The following is a 20,904-nucleotide window of genomic DNA, read 5'->3' as shown; positions in this document are numbered from 1 at the left end:
ATCCAATTAAGAAAAGCAAAACAATTTAACTTTATCTATCCCAAAACGATTGACATTTTTTCTTATCCTTTGGTCAAAGAACGTGATTCCTTGAATAATAATTTTGATTTTGTTCTCCATCATTTTTGGATATCGAAAAATTGCAACCTCTAGTGTATGTATATATATATATATATATAGAAAAACAACCTGTTCTATGTCTAATTTAGCTCAAAGGATTGGTTTTGATAATCCACAAGCGTAAGAGAAATTTGCAAGTTAAGGATTTGTTTTGTTCATTTTCTCAATGTTTAAAATCCAAGTCATATGTTGAGGTGTAGTCGCTGGCTACATCCGAAATTAAGAGAAATATTTTATGCCTAGTGGGTCATAAGTTGGTTAAGAATGCAAAAAAAAATTAGCATTTCTTATGAGGGCAAAAGAATTAGCATTTGTTATGAGGGACAACAATTAAACACCAACACAAAATGGGGACAAAAGTGTCAATGACCCACCAGAATAAAATTACGAGCCTCGAAATATTTTTTTGTGCGGATTGCCCTTGAAATGCACTGGTCTTTAATTTTTGTCCTTCGCCGAATACAATGAGGAGTTTTGCAAAATTCCAACTGAATAAAAAAAAAAAATCTTTTGCCTTAATGCAAACCTCTACCTTATTGCCTTCAGGCATATAGCAAAACTCTGCCTTAAGGGGGAGTTTGGCTTATGCCTGAAGGCAAAACTCTATTCGAAGGTAGCAAAACTCAAAATATCTGCCTTGCGAAACCAAACTCTACCTTGAGATTTATTTTTAAAATTTTTGACTGAGCGGGGATTCAAATTCGAAACCAAAGGATTCTAGCGAAGGACAAAAATTAAAGACCATCAATTTGAGGGATAAAAATTAAAGAGCATCCCCGAATAAGGACAATCGCACAAATTGCCCACCTGGAAAAGCCGATCCCTAGGCCCAAAATCAGTCCACCCGATAGAATAGAATTAAATTTGAAAACAAAAAGCAGCAACCCCTAAATTCAAAAACAGAAAGGCATTGAAATCTCCATTTTCCCGCCTAAATACACAGTCCAAAAAGCCCCCCAAATAGGCTAGATTTATAATTCCACATTTTCAAACAAAAAAACTTCGCCCTTTAGACCAATTTCTTGGGTTTTGACCTCCAAAGCCCTCTTTTTTACTTTCATTTCTAGGGTTTTGATTTTCTCTCAGTAACCAACCATGCATATCAAAGAAATTTGCTTAGAAGGGTTCAAATCCTATGCAACAAGAACGGTCGTCTCGGGTTTCGACCCGTTTTTCAATGCCATAACCGGTTTGAACGGGTCTGGTAAATCCAACATTTTGGACTCAATTTGCTTTGTTTTAGGGATTACCAATTTGCAACAGGTTAGGGCTTCTAATCTACAGGAGTTAGTGTATAAGCAAGGCCAAGCTGGGATTACTAAAGCTACGGTGTCCGTTGTGTTTGATAATTCGGATCGTAGTCGAAGTCCTTTGGGATATGAAGATTGTTCTGAGATTACTGTTACCCGTCAGGTGCAATACATTTTCTTTTATTCTGTTTCGGGAAAATATGTATAATTAGCTAAATGGGGTTCATCATTGTGAAAATCTTCATTTTGAAGTTGAACCAGATGTTTCAATTAGCTAAAGGGGTTCAAAATTTTGCCTTTAGAATGGTATTGGGTTAGTATATGTGGCTGATTATGAATACTTAGGGTATATGTGACATGAAGGTGTATCTCTTATTTATTTTCTAGTGCTTAAGTAAGCAGAAAATACTATGACAAAAACATCAACAACATACCCGGTAGTGGAGTTTGGGGAGGGTAGAGTGTACCCAGACCTTACCCCTACCTTGGAAGGTAGAGATGCTGTTTCCGAAAACATCTGTATATAATCTAGGCAGACACTATTGAGGTTGGCATGGGGGCTAGGCGTGTGGGGGTGGTGGGGATGGGGGCTATGGGGTTTGGAGGTGGGGGGAGGGGTGTGTTGGGAGGGTGGGTATTAGACAGTTAGTGTGGAATGATCCTTATGGAACTTGGTTTCCCTACTTCCACTAGGGAAGTCGTTTTCCTCATTTTAAGGAACTTGTTTTTCTAGAGAAAATGTTTTTCAAAAATTTTGACCAACCAAACATGGGAAAATTGGGAAACATTTTCCAGAAAATGTATCAAACACACCCTTATTGTTGAAAGAGTTCCCTGGAGATATCAAGCAGAAATAAACAGTTTTTCAATTGGTGCAAACCAAAGATTGAGCTTGTATCTTGATTGCAAAAAGAATGGATGCACTTCTTTTATTATTTGTTCTTGTTTAGTGAATTTCAGATAATGTAAAGGCAGGCAGCTCGATCACATGACTTATTACAGGGTTGTTTACAGGATATTAGGGCTTCTATTATACACATTGTAATATGAACCACCCGTCATTCCCCCTTTTTCTCTCTCTTTATCAGGCAGAACTATGGTTATAGGTGAAAACTCCTACAATGAGTCACTTTTACTATATTATATCTGTCAGTAGGTAGTATTTCTATGTTAAATAGAAGATAGCAAGATCCAACTTGGAATTGATTGGTTAGATTTTAACTTATGGAAAAGCCAAGGATCTTGCTTTTCCCCTTATCTTTTAATTCCTAATCCATTTGAAACCAATTACTACTTTGTCATACAATGCAGTCAAAGACTGAAATTCGTTTTCTACTCATCCTTTCTAAATATCTGCTTTTATTTGTTACTATATTGTGAATTATTAATTGATCATATATGTGCAGATTGTGGTTGGTGGAAGGAACAAATATTTGATCAACGGGCACCTTGCACAGCCAAGTCGGGTTCAGAATCTTTTTCACTCTGTGCAGCTAAATGTAAACAATCCGCATTTTCTTATTATGCAAGGGCGCATTACAAAAGTCTTGAACATGAAACCTCCTGAAATCTTGTCTATGCTTGAAGAAGCTGCTGGTACAAGAATGTACGAGACAAAGAAAGAAGCTGCATTGAAAACTCTTGAAAAGAAACAAAGTAAAGTTGATGAGATTGACAAGCTCTTAGATCAGGAAATTCTTCCTGCTTTGGAGAAGCTGAGGAAAGAGAGGATGCAGTATATGCAATGGGCGAATGGAAATGCAGAATTGGACAGACTTAAACGGTTTTGCGTTGCCTATGAGTATGTTCAAGCTGAAAAAATTATGGCTGATGCAGTACAAGGTTTAGAAGGTATGAAGTCTAAGATAACTGACATTGATAGTAATGTGGGTAAGATGCACGAAGAGATACAGGAAATGGAAAAGAGAGCATCAGAATTGCAAGCTGAGAAAGACGCGAACATGGGTGGGGAGATAAAGCTTTTGACTGAGAAGGTTGACGCTCTATCATGTGATCTGGTGAAGGAAACATCTGTCTTAAAAAATCAAGAGGATATTTTAAAGACTGAGAAAAAGAATTGTGTGAAGGTCAGAGCTTCATATTTTCCAGCCTTGCCTTTCCCTAATTCTCCCTTTTCCCTCCCAGAGATTTCACTTTCTTAAGCTCCGTTGTTGTTATGTCCCTTGGATTATAAAAAATGATGAACTGATGTTGCAGATTGGAAAAAATCTCGAAGAATTGAAGCAATCCGCAGAAGAAAAGGCTGCTGCTGTAAGAAAGGCTGAAGAAGGAGCATCAGACGTCAAGAAAAGGGCTGAGGAGCTTTCTATGAGTCTTGAAGCGCATGAAAAGGAGTACCAGGTGAGCGTACAAGATTTTTGTGGGGATCACTGCACAATCCCTATTAAATCCTATCATATATCTATCAGCTGATCTCAATTCTCTTATAGGGTGTGTTGGCTGGTAAAAGTAGTGGGAATGAGGAGAAATGCCTCGAAGAACAACTAGCCGACGCCAAAGTAGAAGTTGGAAATGCTGAAACGGAACTGAAACAGTTGCAAACAAAAATAAACCATTGTGAAAAAGAGCTAAAAGGGAAGAAAACTCAGCTATTATCAAAACGTGAAGAAGCTGCTGCAGTGGAAAATGAGCTTAACAATGGGAAGAAACAAGTGGAAAAACTTCAGAAAGCTTTGGAAGCTCTTTCATACAAAGAGGAGCAGATGGATTTATTACAAAATGTATGTCTCTCTTGATGATGCCCCCTCAAATCCAAACTATTCATACATTTAAAAAAAAATGTTTATGCTTTTCTTGTTGTTGATTGATGCTGTCTCTTAAATCAGGATCGTGCCATTGAAGTAGAGGCTATACAAAAGTTAAGAGATGAAATACGTGTTCTTTCCTCTCGTCTGGCCAATATTGACTTCACATATAGTGACCCAGTGAAGAATTTTAATAGATCAAAGGTGAAAGGTGTAGTTGCGAAACTCATTAAAGTGAAGGATAGTTCTGCAATGACTGCGCTAGAGGTTTGTGGATTACATTTATTATGATATTTTTCTTTAGTTGTCTGATAGTCTAATCCTGTCAGGCTTTACTACAGCTGAGTAGTATGTTGGTTGTGGCATTATAGTATTAATCTTCTGCAGGTAGCTGCTGGAGGGAAGTTGTTTAATATTGTGGTAGACACAGAAGATACAGGAAAGCAACTTCTACAAAAGGGCGGTCTTAGGAAGAGAGTGACTATTATACCCTTAAACAAAATTCAAACTCATCCTGTTCCACCAAAACACCAAAACGCTGCTGCTAGACTGGTAAGTTGCTGCAATTTTCATGATATATAAAGGCCATTAGTTGGTGCTTTTATTAGAACACAAGTGTTTATTTTACAGGTCGGAAAGGGCAATGCTGAAGTGGCAATTTCTCTAGTTGGATATGATGAAGAACTCAAAGTATGCCTCTACTCTGCCAGTAACTCTTTGTTTCTGATGTTTGCAGATTTATAACACAAAATTCTAAGTATGATGCCAAGTTTGTGATATCTCATTATCGATTCGGCTCCTCTGGTTTCTGACTTGGAAAGTTTGGATTCATCTGTTTCGTGCCTAATTTTCAGTGCTGTGTCAATTACAGAGTGCAATGGAGTACGTATTTGGTTCAACGTTTGTTTGCAAAACTATTGATGCGGCACGAGAGGTAAGGTTTCAAATGTAATATTTGCAATGTTGATAATTTTATATTATAGTATTTCTCATTGTCCTTGTGTTTTTAATCTGCTAACAAGTATACAAGACTGCAGAAAATTATGTACTACTGACTTTTCATATCTGTTGGAAGTTAAGAGAATTGATGATGTTATACATGTCTTGATTTATTGAATTAAGGTGGAAAATATAGAGAATACTTCATAATATTTTTCAGAATACCATAGGAACTCAATAATTTAGTTTGTTAAATTTACTTGCCTTGTTATTAGTAGAGAATTGCTGCTTGCCATTAATGTTGTTGAAGGGCTGGTTGAGGTGCGCGTTAGTCCTGAAGCTTGATGCTACACAAGTTGGACACGTCTTTTCTCTAAGTCAGCGTTTTAGCGCAGATGCAATGCACACTTCAATGCCCATTGACTCTTTCTTAACAAAGAAAACATAATATAGTTGGCAAGATGAATGTGTCAGTGATGAGAATAAGTAGAAGTTTAATATAAGAAAGCTAGTCACTATGAATCAGAAACTTGAAATTACACTGTTACATCTGAATTAGAAATTTAAAACAAATTTTGAACTCGATTGACATGGTGTTTTCTTCATATTCCAATTAAAATGAAGTTTTTGAATCCTTTAGTTTATATGATTGTTGTTTGAACTTAATCACTTACATAATACACACACAAATATAACTATACTCCCAATATGTATATTTATATGCGTGTGTAGTTATTTTGTTTCTTTAATCTGTGCCTTTTTCACTGAAACTTGTTGCTAGTTGCACTTAAAAGTTCAGTAGACACTTAGCTCTTTTTTGAGCTTCCTTTGATAACAATGCTTGAGATATTATATGTAATCCGAGACTCCTATAAAGAGCTTTTCTTGCACATTATTACTCAAATAAGTTAGTAAAAGCTAAGATTCAGAAAGTGTTCTCTCTTATCTCATGCTATCAAAGTCTCTTATATTTTGACATAGTAACAAAGCCTCTACGATCTTGGTAGAGATTTAAGTAGCTTTTGTTCACTGATGAGTGGCCGCTTAAGTAGGAAATTTAATTGAAAATTTAAGTAGGAAAATATTTGCACCATAAATACTTTGTATTTAGTAGCAAACATTACTTACCTTGTAAGTAGAAGGCATCCATATTGTATATAATTTAAACCTCCTATAAAGAAGCGCTTCTTGCATTGTTATTTTACACAATGTCAGTGCCCAGGGGAATGCTTTTATTTTCAGTTAAGGGTTCTGTTCAGTTTTCTTTTCTTATTTTCTTGCTGGCTGATTAGGCTTGTTGGTTTGAATTTGCTTGTTAGGAGGGACAAGGTTTTTATGGAATCTTTGTCCAATACACTAAATTCTGATTGTTAACAGGTTCTGCCTGATTGAACACTTTTGGTTTTACATCAGAATCCTGTTTTCTGGTTGTGCTGTTAGTGGTTGTGGAACATTACAGTAGCTTGTATCACATAATATCATCATTTTTTTTTTTTTTGATAATCATAATATCATCATAAATATAGATGAACAGAAGCTGAGATCTCAATATCTATATGATTTTTTTCATCTAAACTAAAAGTTCATCCATACGCCTAGCATGTCTTGCAACTCTCAAAAGTCAAATGTATTTATCTATTCAGATTGTATTTGTTGAGTTATGTATTTGGTCAAACTATGCCTGGTAACATAGCAGGGATGGTGGACTGATAACCTGAAAAAAGAAGAAAAAAAGGATGACCCTAGCATATTAAAATTGGGGCACTATGCAATTGTATACAATGCGAGAAATGGCCCAAATTTGCCCCTCATATTTGGTTTTGGACTCAAAATTGTTCCTATTCTTTCACATGGAGTACTAGTAGTCTTCTTGTTTGCAAAATAGGTCCATTTTTAGTTCTCCCTTAGCTAACAGTTAACTTTTAATAGATTCCAGCTCACTTGCTGGTCAAAATTCTAACAAAACCTAATTTTTGCATCACTTCTTCAATCCACTCCGAAATATCCTCTTGGGAATTCACACATTCTTGGTTCTAAAGACCAAGAACTTTGAAATGCAATCAACATCTCACAACTAAAAATTGGTAGTTTTTTTAGAACAACACGTTATGCGTAATCACGATTTGGAAATTTCAAATCCTCTATGAGTGAACTTTCAAATTTCATTTCTCCAGAACAAGCAGCTGGAAATGCAAGTTGTGTCGATTATGTATTGGCTTCTTCAATTTTCATGGCGATGAAGTGCCGGAAAACGTAAAAAAACAGAGGTGACAATAAGGTGGAATCGTGGGTTTGTTCTTCACACTATAGAAAAGAAAAGAAAAGAACGATCATTACCTAATCTAGAGCTTGAAAAAGTATAAATATTATACTAATTACGTGGCTCATAACAACAAAGGAGAGGAGATTATTAGTTTTTCTTTTTTTCCAATCATCCTATTTTTTCCATGATTTTCATCGCAGAAATAGAAAAGAAAAAAAAAGTAAGTAAGCTTTAAGTTTAATTTCTTGAAGTTCTGTATATGATAGTTCTTTTCTTTTTTTCCTCTGAAGTCCTTAATTATATTCTAGTCACATCCTGCTCATGCGACACCAAATTGCTGGAGTGCTGCAAGTTGATTAGGGGAGAAGCTAAAGAGCACCAGTTCAACAAATAAGGAGGAGTTTTAGTACTCCATGTGAAAGAATAAGGATTAACTTCAATCTTAGCCCAAATATGATGGAGTATTTCGGGCCTTTTTCTCTATAAAAAGACTTTATTAGCTTTATGCAATGAGTTGCGCAGAACTTGTTTTAGTACACCTTCATGGTACTCCCTGCCATCTGATCTGTATTTTATTAAATGAATTATAGGTTGCTTTTAGTCGGGAAGTTGGAATACCCAGCGTGACACTTGAAGGTGATATTTTTCAGCCTAGTGGACTTTTAACTGGTGGTAGTCGAAGGTAAGCGATCATCTGCTGCTTCATATGGTAATTTTTTTTTTTTTTTTTTAATGGAAATAACATCCAAATATCTCTAATGTTTTGAGGACTGTAGTACTATACATTTCATGATGACATGTGAAATTTCAAATGCACCAAAAACTTTTTTCCAGGGGCGGTGGTGATTTATTGAGACAACTTCATGCTTTGGCAGAGGCAGAATCAAAACTTTCATTTCATCAAAAGCGTCTTTCCGAAATCGATGCCAAGGTTGGTCAATCTATATTCTTCCTATCATGTGCACACCAGAAAGTAGTCATACATACTTTTGGGTTGGGGAAAGGGATAAGTCAGAATTTAGGTGAATTTCAAGGACATGATGTTGGGTAGCCGTGTAGTTCGTTAGTTTCAATTAATAAAATGGATGTTGGGCCTAATTCAACTCCAAAAGCTAGTTCTTAAAATGAGGATTGCCTAAATCATATAAGGAGATAGCAGTCCATTCATCAACAAATGTGGACCACTTAACACCCTGGGCTTGTTTAATGTGGACAACATAATATGAGGATCCAACTTGGGGTAAACCAAGAAAAGATAGAGAGGATGGGTTTCGCTCTGATATCAGGTTAAGAAATGGACCTTGGACCTAACTCAACTCCAAGAGCCAGCTCATGAGGTGAGGATTGCCCAAGACCATATAAGGAGACTATCCCATTCTTCATTCAATGTGAAACACTTGCCATCTTTTTTCATTAGCTATTGCTTCAATCCCCTTAATAAAGAACTAGCTGGACAGTATGTGACAAAGTAAGTTTCAATAACTGTATCATATATGGCGATTCTTTTTAGTGATCTGTCTGGCAGCGTAGAATCAAATACCGGATACAAGCTTGAGATCCATCATCTGACCCTTAATCTTTTTTTAAATTTTTATAGGGGATAAGTTGGGCCATATTTGGTTCATTTGTGGACTTGACTTCTGTTGTTTGTGCTATTCAGATTAATCAGCTCATTCCCCTTCAAAGAAAATTCAAAGACCTGAAGGCTCAGTTGGAACTTGCATCATATGATCTGTCATTGTCCCAGAGCAGGGCTGAACAAAATGAGCATCACAAGGTTGTCCACCTTATTCTATTCAGTGACATTCTTTAATAGATGGAGAGTGATATTTCTTTTTCCTTGGCATTTTGTTATATCTTGTATGGACTTCTCTATTTCCCCTTCAACGATAAGCGTATTGATGCTTGTAATCTCTTGCATTTTTTATTGTGCCTGTAGCTTGGTGAACTTGTAAAAAAGATAGAGCAGGAGCTTGGAGAAGCAAAATCTGGCGTCGAAGAGAAAAAACTTGTCTACGAAAGCTGTCTGGCCAAAGTATCATGTCTTGAAAAGTCAATTCGTGATCATGCTGGTAATAGGGAGACCAGACTGAAAGATCTAGAAAAAAAGGTTAAGACTATAAAAAGTCAGATGCAGTCTGCACTGAAGGACCTAAAGGTAGGTTTTTGATGTTTCCACTTTCCAGCACTTGCGGAAGTGATAAGCACTAGGAGTAAATTGCTAGAATGATTTCTGTTATGAATGTCCATATTAAAACAATAGCACCACTTCTTGGTTTCTCTTATCCTCTTAGTAGTCTTTATTATGTTAAAAATATAACTGATAAAGAAAATAACTAGAAAGCTAATGATTGGAAAGTTACAGTCCTCAAACTCAAGTAACCAACCTCTCAGCATCACAATCTTTTTTTTGTCACTTTGTTGCTACTTTATGACGATTGATAGGTTTATGGTTTTAATTTTATGCTTTGTATTGCTTGTAGAATTAAAGTTCTTGTAGCACCTAAGCATTCTCCAGCTTCTTACAACAACGTGCCTCAAACCCAATCTAGCTGGGTTCGGCTATATGAATCCTTGTTATTGATGTTGCTCCATTCGCCTCTTCTTAGTGAGAAAATAATAGAAATTGAACAGAAGATAATGAATGCTAATGTATATCTGAAAATTTTGAAATGTCATACTGAGTTAAAATAGTGCAGTGGGACAATATATATCATTCATGTCACCCAGAGGTATTTCCTGAATCTGTCGCCCGCTAGACGTATCTTTGTTTACAGTTTATTAGTTCTGAAGGCCTTTTAATTAGCCTATTGTGATTTGTTTTCTACAGTATGATTTTCATCTGAATGGCCGAAGAAAATGACTAATGTCCTTACCAATTTGGGAATTTAGTCAAGTGGATGAGGCTCTCCTAGGACTGACATACTTTATTTCACATTGTTAACACCTCTGTCATACATAGTTTGGCTGCTGCAAATGAAGATTTTCTGATCTGTTAATTTCTAATGACATGATTGTTAATTCTTCAAGGGGCATGACAATGAAAGGGAGAGACTTATAATGGAGATGGAAGCTGTCAAACAGGAACATGCATCCCTTGAGAGTCAGTTAGTTTCTCTGAACAAACAGATTGAGGATGTTGCATCTGAAGTGGATTCCCAAAAGGCAAAGGTGATTTTTGCAAAGAAACATACACATAACAGAAGAGTTACTTTTGTTGCTAAACTAAAATGAAGAACATTAATATTTATTTGCGATTTTGTTAACTTTCTCTGTGAGTTTTCTTGACTTTCTCTTGCAGGTTGCTTCTTTGAAAGATAATCAAGGCCTGGTCCAGTCAGAACTTAACTCAGCTCGTCTGAAGATGAAGGAATGTGATTCTCAAATCTCAAGTATTCTCAAGGAGCAGCAGCGACTTCAGAATAAAATTAGCGAGACCAATCTTGAGAAGAAGAGAATGGAAAATGAGGTTTACGGCCAGATTACCGTTGTGTGCTTGTTCTTCTTCTTGATGTCTTTTATGGGAAACTAACTTCTTTCATCCTAACCTCGCTACAGGTGAAGCGCATGGAGATGGACCAAAAAGATTGCTCCTTGAAAGTTGAGAAATTAATAGAAAAACATGCCTGGATTGCGTCTGAGAAGCAACTGTTTGGAAGAAGTGGTACTGATTATGATTTTGGATCTCGTGATCCTCGTAATGCAAGGGAAACTTTTGAGAAGCTTCAAGCTGATCAGTCAGGGTGAGAATCTTCTAGTTTAGTTCAAAAATATTATGCAATGTTGCAGAACATTCTGTTTCTTCCTAAACAACAGCAGTTAGCATGTGGGCTTTGTCTAATCACAATGCTATGTTTATCTCTCCTTATACCTTTCCATTTTATGTTGAAGGCTTGAGAAAAGGGTCAATAAGAAGGTTATGTCGATGTTTGAAAAAGCTGAAGACGAGTACAATGACTTAATGTCAAAGAAGAACATTATTGAGGTTGGTATAATAATGTAACTAGATATTTTCCCGCTGTGTTATGTATTTTACTTATCCTGTGTTATTGCAGAATGACAAATCAAAAATTAAAAAGGTGATTGAAGAGCTTGACGAGAAGAAGAAGGAAACACTTAAAGTTACTTGGGAAAAAGTTAACAGGTATCATATTCGTTCATTCTGTGATGGTAACCTGTCATAAAATCTACCAATTTGGCATATATTTGTACTTGAATGGAAGAAGAATAAACATTATTCTTCAGATTCTACAAAATTTCACTTCGATATTTCCTACCTCTTCAGAGATTTTGGATCCATATTTTCTACTTTGTTACCTGGTACCATGGCAAAGTTAGAACCTCCTGAAGGAGGTAGCTTCTTAGATGGCTTGGAGGTTCGTGTTGCATTTGGAGCAGTTTGGAAACAATCATTATCTGAGCTTAGTGGTGGGCAGAGATCTCTACTTGCACTCTCTCTCATTCTGGCTTTGCTTCTTTTCAAGCCAGCCCCACTTTATATCCTGGACGAGGTACTGAGAATTTCTTAAAGTAACATGCTCTGAGATTTATTCAATGAAGAAAGAGTATTTGATCATTAATCATATGACTTCTCATAAGATGCTAAGTAATGTCAGTGACAAGCTCCAGATTCCTAAAGTGTGTGCTGCATATTACTATTTTGGCAGAGTACATTATGTAGTTTTATGGCAGTGGCCAGTGGCTATTATGATGCAATTAATGAAGGAATTTGTATCTGTGAATTGTAGGAAAACATCTTTTGTTGCTGTGATAGAAACATTTATTTGAAAAAACAACTGAAAGCACCAATGTGATGTTCATTCGTTTTCCTCTTGTATATTTTTAATTGCAAGAAGCATAGAGCAGAAGAAGCTAAGATTGACAAGGTTGGCTCATAAGGCATGTGTTGTCATCCATCCGTTCTATATTTGAGATAATATTTGATGTTTATCAAACTAGAAATTCATAGTTCCACTGGAACATTCGAAGTACTTGATACCGGTCTATTAATAATATTATTCCACATAACTTCCAAAAATTCCAAAATTTTGAATTCACCCTCTCTGACATGGGCAGTGAGGATTCTAATAGCTAACATCAACTTGTTTGAGATTGAGGCATAGTTGCTGTTGCTACAACAAAATACATATTTAATTTGATATTTACTCTGTCGAATATTCCATGAATAACCTGAAAATTTTCTTCCACCACTACTGCTATTATACAAAAAGTTAAATCAGCATCTCCTCCTTTGTACCTGTCAAATGGTGTCACATAAAAGTGGGATGGAGTTAGTATTTAAGGCTAGAGACTGCGGTAAAATGAAGTTTCCTTTGAAGTCCATCTGCATGACCTATTCACTTGAAATTTTAAGAACTGCATATTTATGTACTGAATTTTAAATATGCATAATCAATATTGATCTATTGATAATTAGATTTGCCGAACCTTATGACCGATTCTTTCTTACCTACCTACAAACTTTGTTAGTAATTTGCATCTTTCACCTGTGTTGCTTGGCAGGTTGATGCAGCTCTTGACTTAAGTCACACACAGAACATCGGAAGAATGATCAAGAGTCATTTTCCACATTCTCAGGTTCACTAGTTTATCATGATTGAATTTTGACATATGCTATGTGATCTTTTGAGAAATTTTTTTGGTCTGGAGAGGAACAAATAACGTCAGTGACTTTTCTAGAAAAGTTAATTGTTTTACAGTTGTGAATGTTCATAACATGATTATCTAGTGGCTAACAATTGAAGAGAACTCCGGCATAAATAGTTGTCGGATGAAAAATGTGAACTGTTGTGCAGCTTTTGCTAACCTTCATTTTTTGATTTTGTTATTTTGGATTCTGCAGTTTATTGTTGTATCCTTGAAAGAGGGTATGTTTAACAATGCCAATGTTCTCTTCCGAACAAAATTTGTGGATGGCGTCTCAACAGTGCAGAGAACAGTTGCAGCTAAAAACAAGTGATTTCACGAAATGGTGACTGTAATTTTGCTTGCAGTAAATTCAGTTTCATGTTAGGTTTCTGTTCAAAGTTCTCTTTATGATGTATAAATGCTCCTATTTGCTCTTATATGTTTCTGCACTTTATTTGCAGATGCTCGGGGGCATGTGTATAAGTTCTGGTTTCCCTCCAATGTGTAGTAAATCTCACCCCAATACATTCTAATTATCTTGTCTAACACCTTCCTTTTCCTGCATAAGTAGCATCTGCGACTACTTTTTGGCTTATTTCTGTATTATTTAATTTTGCCGGGGGCATTTTATTTGTGTAAGAACTATTAGCTTGGTGCAGTAAGCCCATAACTCCTCGTTGTGACTTGAGCATAACATGCTAGTGCTATCAAAATGCACACATGCTCTACGCCTTGGAATATTGCAGCATAATTAGCTTGCAGAAATTAGAAGTCAATTGTAGTATTGTATCTGGTCATGAAAGTGTTATGAGGTAATTTAGTTGTTTGTAGGTTAGTTGCTGCAAACTTCCTAGCAAAGAAACCACTGAGTACGTCTTTTAAGGGTAAACTGGCATCTGTTGTATGGTCAGCTTTAGCAGAGGCTATAGGAAATAAGTTTTCAGATTCCCTACCTGAGAATGATGTTGCAGTGGCAGAATACCAGAGGCATGAACTAGACCTATATAATCATTTGAGTTGTGACATAGGTTCGAAGACATGTCAATAAAATTAGTGGATACCTGGAAGAGAAGAGTTTCTATTTTGTGCCTTTGAAAAGACTAACTGGAATGATAAAAGGGGTAGAGAAGTGATACTGGAGTGATGTGTTAGATGCCTTCTTTGATGAAAGACAAGTTCTGCATAATGGCTGAAAGACCTGTAATGTTCTAATGGAGTGAATACTGAGTCTTTAAAGTCTTTAACATATTTACAAATGGAAGTTGCACCTATGCAAATATAAAGATAGATGTGAGGCCATTCAAGGTACAAAATGATCACATTCGATAGAAAAGTTTAATTTGCACACATTGAATAAACTAGAAGGTCGTCAAAGATGATTTGATCATATCTTACATCGACCTCTAGATGTACTTGTTTGTAGGTGTGAGATCTTGGTGATCGAAGGTATTAAAAGAGAGGAGTTATATACGATTATAGGGAAGGATGTAAGTTCAAAAGACGTATCTCTTGGTATCCTTGCAGACATAGGAGAAAACACGGAACAATGGAAAAATAAATAATTATATACATGTTAGCATGTGTGTCTTAGGTTTGACATTTCTTAGGAGTTTTTTAATTTTATTAGAGATTTACAGGTCAGTAAAATATATAGTGAACTTTTTGTCTTTTATTTGTACATTTTTAATTGTGTTATATAATATTGAATTAGGAAGAATTTAAATGGAGTAATATGGACGATGAAAATTTATTTAGCTGATCCCTACTTAATTAGGAAGGTTCAATTATTGTTATTGTAGAACCATAACTTGAGGATAAAATTGTATATGTAAACTAAGTTGGTGGCAAAATTATCTCACAATCCTCATTGTTAATCAATCATTCATAACTTTAAGCGTACAATGAAAATTTTATTTTCTACCACCAAAAGTTGTAGTGAAATGATAAATATCAACATATTAAAATGTGTTTTCTGATTGAGTCTTAGGATGAGCCTTAAAGCGAGGTGCAGTAAAAACTCACCAAGGTATACCGGTGGTAGCCCAAAGAACTTTTTCATAGTCATGTTATAGGTATGATTTATCTTTACATGTCACTTTTTCAAACAAGATTTTTTTGTAATGCTCGTGTACATGCTAGCATGTTTGTATTAATACTTACACTTTCTACTAAGGCCTCATGTGTTTTCATTAAGATTAAGATGTCTGAATTTGAATGCACATTTGAATGATTAAGATGTTGTCTCTAGATTTGAATACTGAATAATTAAGACTGTTTATTTTTCAACATTTGAATGTGCATAATGTATTTATTTAATCATAATAAATATACAATTCAAATAAAATATTAACTAAATATGAGAAAATAAATATCTATATATCTAATAATTAAAATTATTATTTGATAAGAAAATGAAACATTTATGTTCGCTAATGATGGTGGATATGCTTTGTACTGGTGATGGTGATAGTTGTGATGGTGGATGTGGTTGATAATAGCGCTGGTGGATGTGATTGATAATAGCGCTGGTGGATGTGATTGATAATATTGTTGGTGGATGTGATTGATAATTGTCACACCCCTATGAGGAGTATGACGGGCTCCGACCCGTAGGCCGGGAACCACCTGACTTATCCGTTACTTTGAACATTATAAACTATAACTCAAAGAACACCTGCACGCAGAAAAGACCCAACATAAGAATATCCAATCATTCAGCACATATGTACATATGCGGACCAACAAGGTCGCCACAACATAACGTGTATTATAAAGCCGGCAAGGCTAACAGTAAAGTATTAAGAGCTCAAAATAAGGCCGACAAAGCCACCAATATATTATACAAAAATATGAATCGGTGGAGCTATAAAACATCTAATTGTACACACACGTCTACGAGCCCCTACATAGAATATAAATGATCATAAGGACAATACCAAATATACTGCAGCTTCGAAGTAGGTGGAGTGCTCCTGAGAATCCACTAATAGAACACCTACGGGTCTGATCCGTCTCCCTGCCTACCTGTGGGCATGAGCGCAGCGTCCACAAGAAGAGACGTCAGTACGAATAATGTACTGAGTATGTAAGGCATGAATAACAACATAATATAGATATGAAAGGTAACATAGAATAAGAGAGATAACCTGTACATCTGGATGCCTCATAAGGCAGATATCATGCATGTTTGGCCTTTAAAAAAAACTTTTTCATACATATATAATATCATCATCATAACGTACCCTGCCTTTTCAAGACTCGGTGTGTAACGTATCCGGCCCTTTCGGGACTCGGTGTGTAACATACCCGCCTTTTCGGGACTCGGTGTGTAACTTACCCGGCCCGTTCGGGACTTGGTGTGTAACGTACCCGGCCCTTTCAGGACTCGGTGTGTAACGTACCCGGCCCTTTCGAGACTCGGTGTGTAACGTACCCATCCCTTTCGGGACTCAGTGTGTAATACCAACTGATCTGTGGTTGCACAATAGGTGCCGTATCCGGCCGACTATAGTGCGGCTCAGTAAAATACACACACACACACACACACACACACACACACATAGATATATATATATAAAACATGCATGAGAGCCAAATAAAAGCTACGACTCTATCGGAGTGACGTAAGGTCGGCAACCTCCGATTTATATTATGGAGCAATCATCGTCGTTGTATCTCACCTTGAAGGAACAATTATTATAAGATGAGATCAACAACAATGAATAAAATCGAGATAATCATGAAATAAGCTCAATAATCTCATAATAGCATTGCTTTGTAATTTCTAGAATTAAGATCATCATCATCATGTTCATCATAGAAAACATCTCATTTTTAGTATCATAAGAAGCTTTTAAGAATCATGAACTTCTAACTTTTGGAAGTAGAAGGTTATGGAAACATATATGGAATCATAACATAGGAATCATGCCTTTTGAAAAAAATCATAAGATGAGATCAACATCAACAAATATAATAAAAAATCTTTGAAACCAGCTCAGTAATCTCATAATGAAATTAAAACCATAACTTTAGAATCTCCAAGAAATGGGATCACCATAATCCTCATCATGGTCCTTATAGAAAACATTCGTCTTTAGCATCATAAGGATTTTGAAAATCATGAACTGGTAGTATTTTCAGAAATAAGGTATTATGGAAGGCGTGTACGCGTTCATAGGAAAAGAATCATGCCTTTAAAAGAAAAAGGACTAGCCTTAACATACATGGAAGATAATTTCTCGACTTCCAACTTACTTCCTGTCTTGCAATTCACTTAAGATCATTCGTAGCCTCGTAATCTATATATACGAACATTCATATTATAATTAGGCTCATCTTCATACGCTTGTCTTAAACCCTTAATTTAAATCCATTTTTTGAATCTGCCGAAATTCGGGTAGCATCTCTCCTGTTTATATGCCTAGCCCGAAATCATAATATCACCAACCAATCAACAACCACAATACCAACATCATCAACACCATTATCCATACCAATATATTTCCTAAAATATCCCACACTATGTTTTCCAAATTTCTCAACTAACTAACTTGTAATACGACTATTTAATAACTTTATCTCTGTAAATAAACCTATATCAATATTAATAAGGGAAGATTCATACCTTGTCCTCTCTAGAGCAGTGATATCTTCAATATTCACCTTGAATCCAAGCTAACTCCATCGCAAGACTATACTATAATCGCAACTATACGTTAACCGGACCTCGATTAATACTCCGTCACTTGAAATCTCTCAAAATCCTCACTTTTATGTTATATGTAAGCTCTCATATGTTGTTGAATGTTTTGGGAATTATTATGACAAAAAAGAGGGGTTTTAACCCTTATATAGTGTGCCAAAGTCGGTGGCACTGTAGCACTGTAGCAGCGCGCCCTGCTCTGCCTGCCTAACTTGTAACGTTCATAATTCTCTACTCCGACGTCGTATCGATGAGAGGTTTGTTGCGTTGGAAACTAGACTCGATGAACTTCATTTTAGGCTTTTGAAACACCTTAAAACTCGTAACATACATGGAGATATACCCCTCCAAAGTTGACCCAAAATTCTGTCCTTAATTCTGCTAACTTTTTTCAAATTTTCGACAAACTTATTTTCTTTGATTTGCTTGGTCCTGGAATCTTTCAAAACTCCCCCTACATGATATTTATCATTTATTATACTTGATAATGGTCATGTTCTTGTGTTTCAAGATTGTCCTTCCCGCTTACGACTTACGAGATCGTAATTCATCCTTTACTTCACTATTATGTACTTCCCATGACTTATACCTTCCAAAACTTCATGGACGTCTTCGATACTCACTACTAAAAACAGGGGAAAAACCGACGACGAAAACCGACGGACCGCGTCAGTTTTTTTAATGAAACCGACGGGAAACTGACCCTTTACGGTCCGTCGGTTTACATAGCCTCGCTTTTTGGAAACCGACGGACCACGTCGGTTTTTTCCGACGGACTGCGTCGGTTACGTGATCCGTCGGGTTTTATTCAATAATTTAAAAAAATAAAAAAAAATTATAAAAACCGACGGACTGAGTCGGTTTTTTTAATTTCTAATTTTTGATCTTATATAAAAACAATATATATTTTATGAAAAAATCAACGCACTGCGTCGGTTTTTTATTTTTTATTTTTTATTTTAAATAAAAAACTGACATAGTGCGTCGGGTTTTTCATAAAATTTAAGAATTAATTTCCAGAAAACCGACGGACTGAGTCGGTTTTCTGGAAAATTTCCAAAATTAATTTCCAGAAAATCGACGGACTGCGTCGGTTTTCTGGAAAGTTTCCTGCATGCAATTCATGCATTTTCTGCAGCCACACCTGTACAGAAACCAGTACCAAAATGTCACGACCCAGCTAGGGGCCGCGACGGGTACCCGGGGCTAACCACCGAGCACCGCTCGTTCTATTTCTCATCATGCTCATTTAGCTCTTTTATCACATTTATACTCAAATTGTAGGAAAATCATATTTCGTATGGAAACATACATACTTTTTCATACATATGCCTCTCGGTCATCAAAATAATATATATACATAATAATCTCTCGTGAGACCATCTAACCCGCACTGCGTATCTACGAGCCTCTACTGGAGTGCTAAACATAAGGACGGGACAAGACCCCGTCATGCCCAAAATACATATACAAATGTACACAAAAGAATAATCAAGCACCTTCGGAACAAAGGAGTGCTTTCAATCAGCTAGCAGCTACTACGGGTCAGGATCAAGCTCACCTCCCTGTCTACATGTGGGCATGAACATAGCGTCCAAAGAAAACGGACGTCAGTACGAACATTGTACTGAGTATGAGGCACAAAAAATGAAATAAGACAATGATATAAAAGAAATATCAATATGGAACATATGTATCTGACTGTCAAGTACAAAGGAAATAATGCATGCTGGCTTACTCATAATCATCATCATGTCATGAATGCATAAATGTATAAGCTTCCCGTCCATATAGGTACAGTGTGATAATCATAATATTAGCCTGCGTCCAGGCCTCTCGCGTCCGGGGTATCATCTCATGCCGCCCACTAGTGGTGTCTGCCCATGCCATCTGGCCATGGTGTATACGCTGCCCGCCTTAGCGGTGACTGCCCGGCCATAAAGGCGCGGTGTATATCATCATTATAACATGCTCATCATACTATACTCATCATAATATGTTTATCATAGTACATGCATAAGGCTCAAGGACAACTATACTTTATCGGGGTGACGTAAGGTCGTGATCCCCCGATTTCATTATGGAGCATTCATTGACATTCTGCCTCACCTTGAAGGAATTAACATATAAGGTGAGTGTACGCAATACATAACATCATTAACATCATAAGATCATCATATCATACATTTTAGAATCTCCATACTTTAACTCATCATCACCATTATAGGACTGATAGCATATCTCTTATCTTGTGTAGCTATTCATGGACATAGACTTTTAGCTTTCCGGAATGTAGGAATTCATGAAGAGGAAAGAGAGTCATGCTATAGAATTCATGCCATTAGAAAGAAAGGACTAGCCTCACATACCTTTGTCATTTACTAATCTATCGCTTACTTGTTCTCCTTTAGTGCGTACGTTCTACCTTCAAGAGAATTTGTATCGACATTAGCTAGCGATTATAAAAACAGCTTACTAACGCTAGAGAAAATTGGAAAACATTTCCTTCCGCTTATGCAACTCTCCCCATATTCTATATCAACTCTCAAACGTTCATAACAACATTCTCAATATGATAGACAACACTCATCATTCATTTACAATATTCGTATTTCACAATTTGTCTTCAATTTCTCCATAATCATGGTCATGGTTCATCGTTGCATTTTTCTCACATAGGATACTTATTCCATGTTCTAAATGTCATTCATAACATTTTCATAATCACAATTTATCAACGATCATGGTTCAATTCAAACCTTTACTCAACAGTGCTACTATACACACTTTCATGACCCATTTCTTACATCCTTCTATAATCTAAGTGTTTCAACTCTTCCATACCCTAAATAACATGTAAATTCCATATAACTTACCTTGGATGTTGTAGGAACAAGCCTTGAGTGGTATTACTCTTCTTGCACCAAAACTCTAGTTTACTTCTCTTGAAATTTCTTAACTTGGATGAACTTTGATGAGCTTCATACACTTGATTCACCTGGATTCTTGATGTTGATCTTTGATTTTCTTTGTTTTCTTGTAGATGAAGAGTGGAGAATATTCTAGAGGTTCTAGAGAGGAGTATCGTGGAAATGAAATGAATTAATGAGCTTGGGTCTCCTTTTTAATGACTTAAAATCTGATCCGAAATGAACAGTAGTTGAAGTGCACAGTGGTCGTAAACCCAATTTACGGTCCGTATTCCAGTTTACG

At 36.2% G+C, this 20,904-nt stretch overlaps 1 protein-coding gene across 2 annotated transcripts; it reads left to right on the top strand.

Moving 5' to 3' along the window:
• Positions 1-1,019: 1,019 nt before the first annotated feature.
• On the top strand, positions 1,020-13,777 carry LOC132631707 (structural maintenance of chromosomes protein 2-1-like). Of its 2 annotated transcripts, none has more exons than XM_060347385.1 (21): positions 1,020-1,533; positions 2,777-3,457; positions 3,588-3,731; positions 3,821-4,111; positions 4,217-4,402; positions 4,523-4,687; positions 4,766-4,825; positions 5,007-5,069; positions 7,928-8,019; positions 8,172-8,268; positions 8,998-9,114; positions 9,277-9,495; positions 10,368-10,508; positions 10,639-10,806; positions 10,896-11,080; positions 11,229-11,322; positions 11,393-11,481; positions 11,623-11,848; positions 12,861-12,935; positions 13,201-13,329; positions 13,448-13,777. In XM_060347385.1, exons 1-20 carry the CDS (start codon positions 1,216-1,218, stop codon positions 13,315-13,317), a joined length of 3,528 nt encoding a protein of 1,175 aa, XP_060203368.1. In that variant the 5' UTR covers positions 1,020-1,215; the 3' UTR covers positions 13,318-13,329; positions 13,448-13,777. The 2 variants fall into 2 exon arrangements, with proteins under 2 accessions (XP_060203368.1, XP_060203369.1); XM_060347386.1 differs by having other exon boundaries at positions 13,201-13,366.
• The last annotated feature ends 7,127 nt before the right edge of the window (positions 13,778-20,904 follow it).

The sequence above is a fragment of the Lycium barbarum genome, chromosome 3, assembly GCF_019175385.1.
Source record: "Lycium barbarum isolate Lr01 chromosome 3, ASM1917538v2, whole genome shotgun sequence".
In the NCBI taxonomy this organism is placed as follows: Eukaryota; Viridiplantae; Streptophyta; class Magnoliopsida; order Solanales; family Solanaceae; genus Lycium; species Lycium barbarum.
Note: the sequence above shows the minus strand (reverse complement) of the source record. Positions and strands in the feature narration are given on the sequence as shown.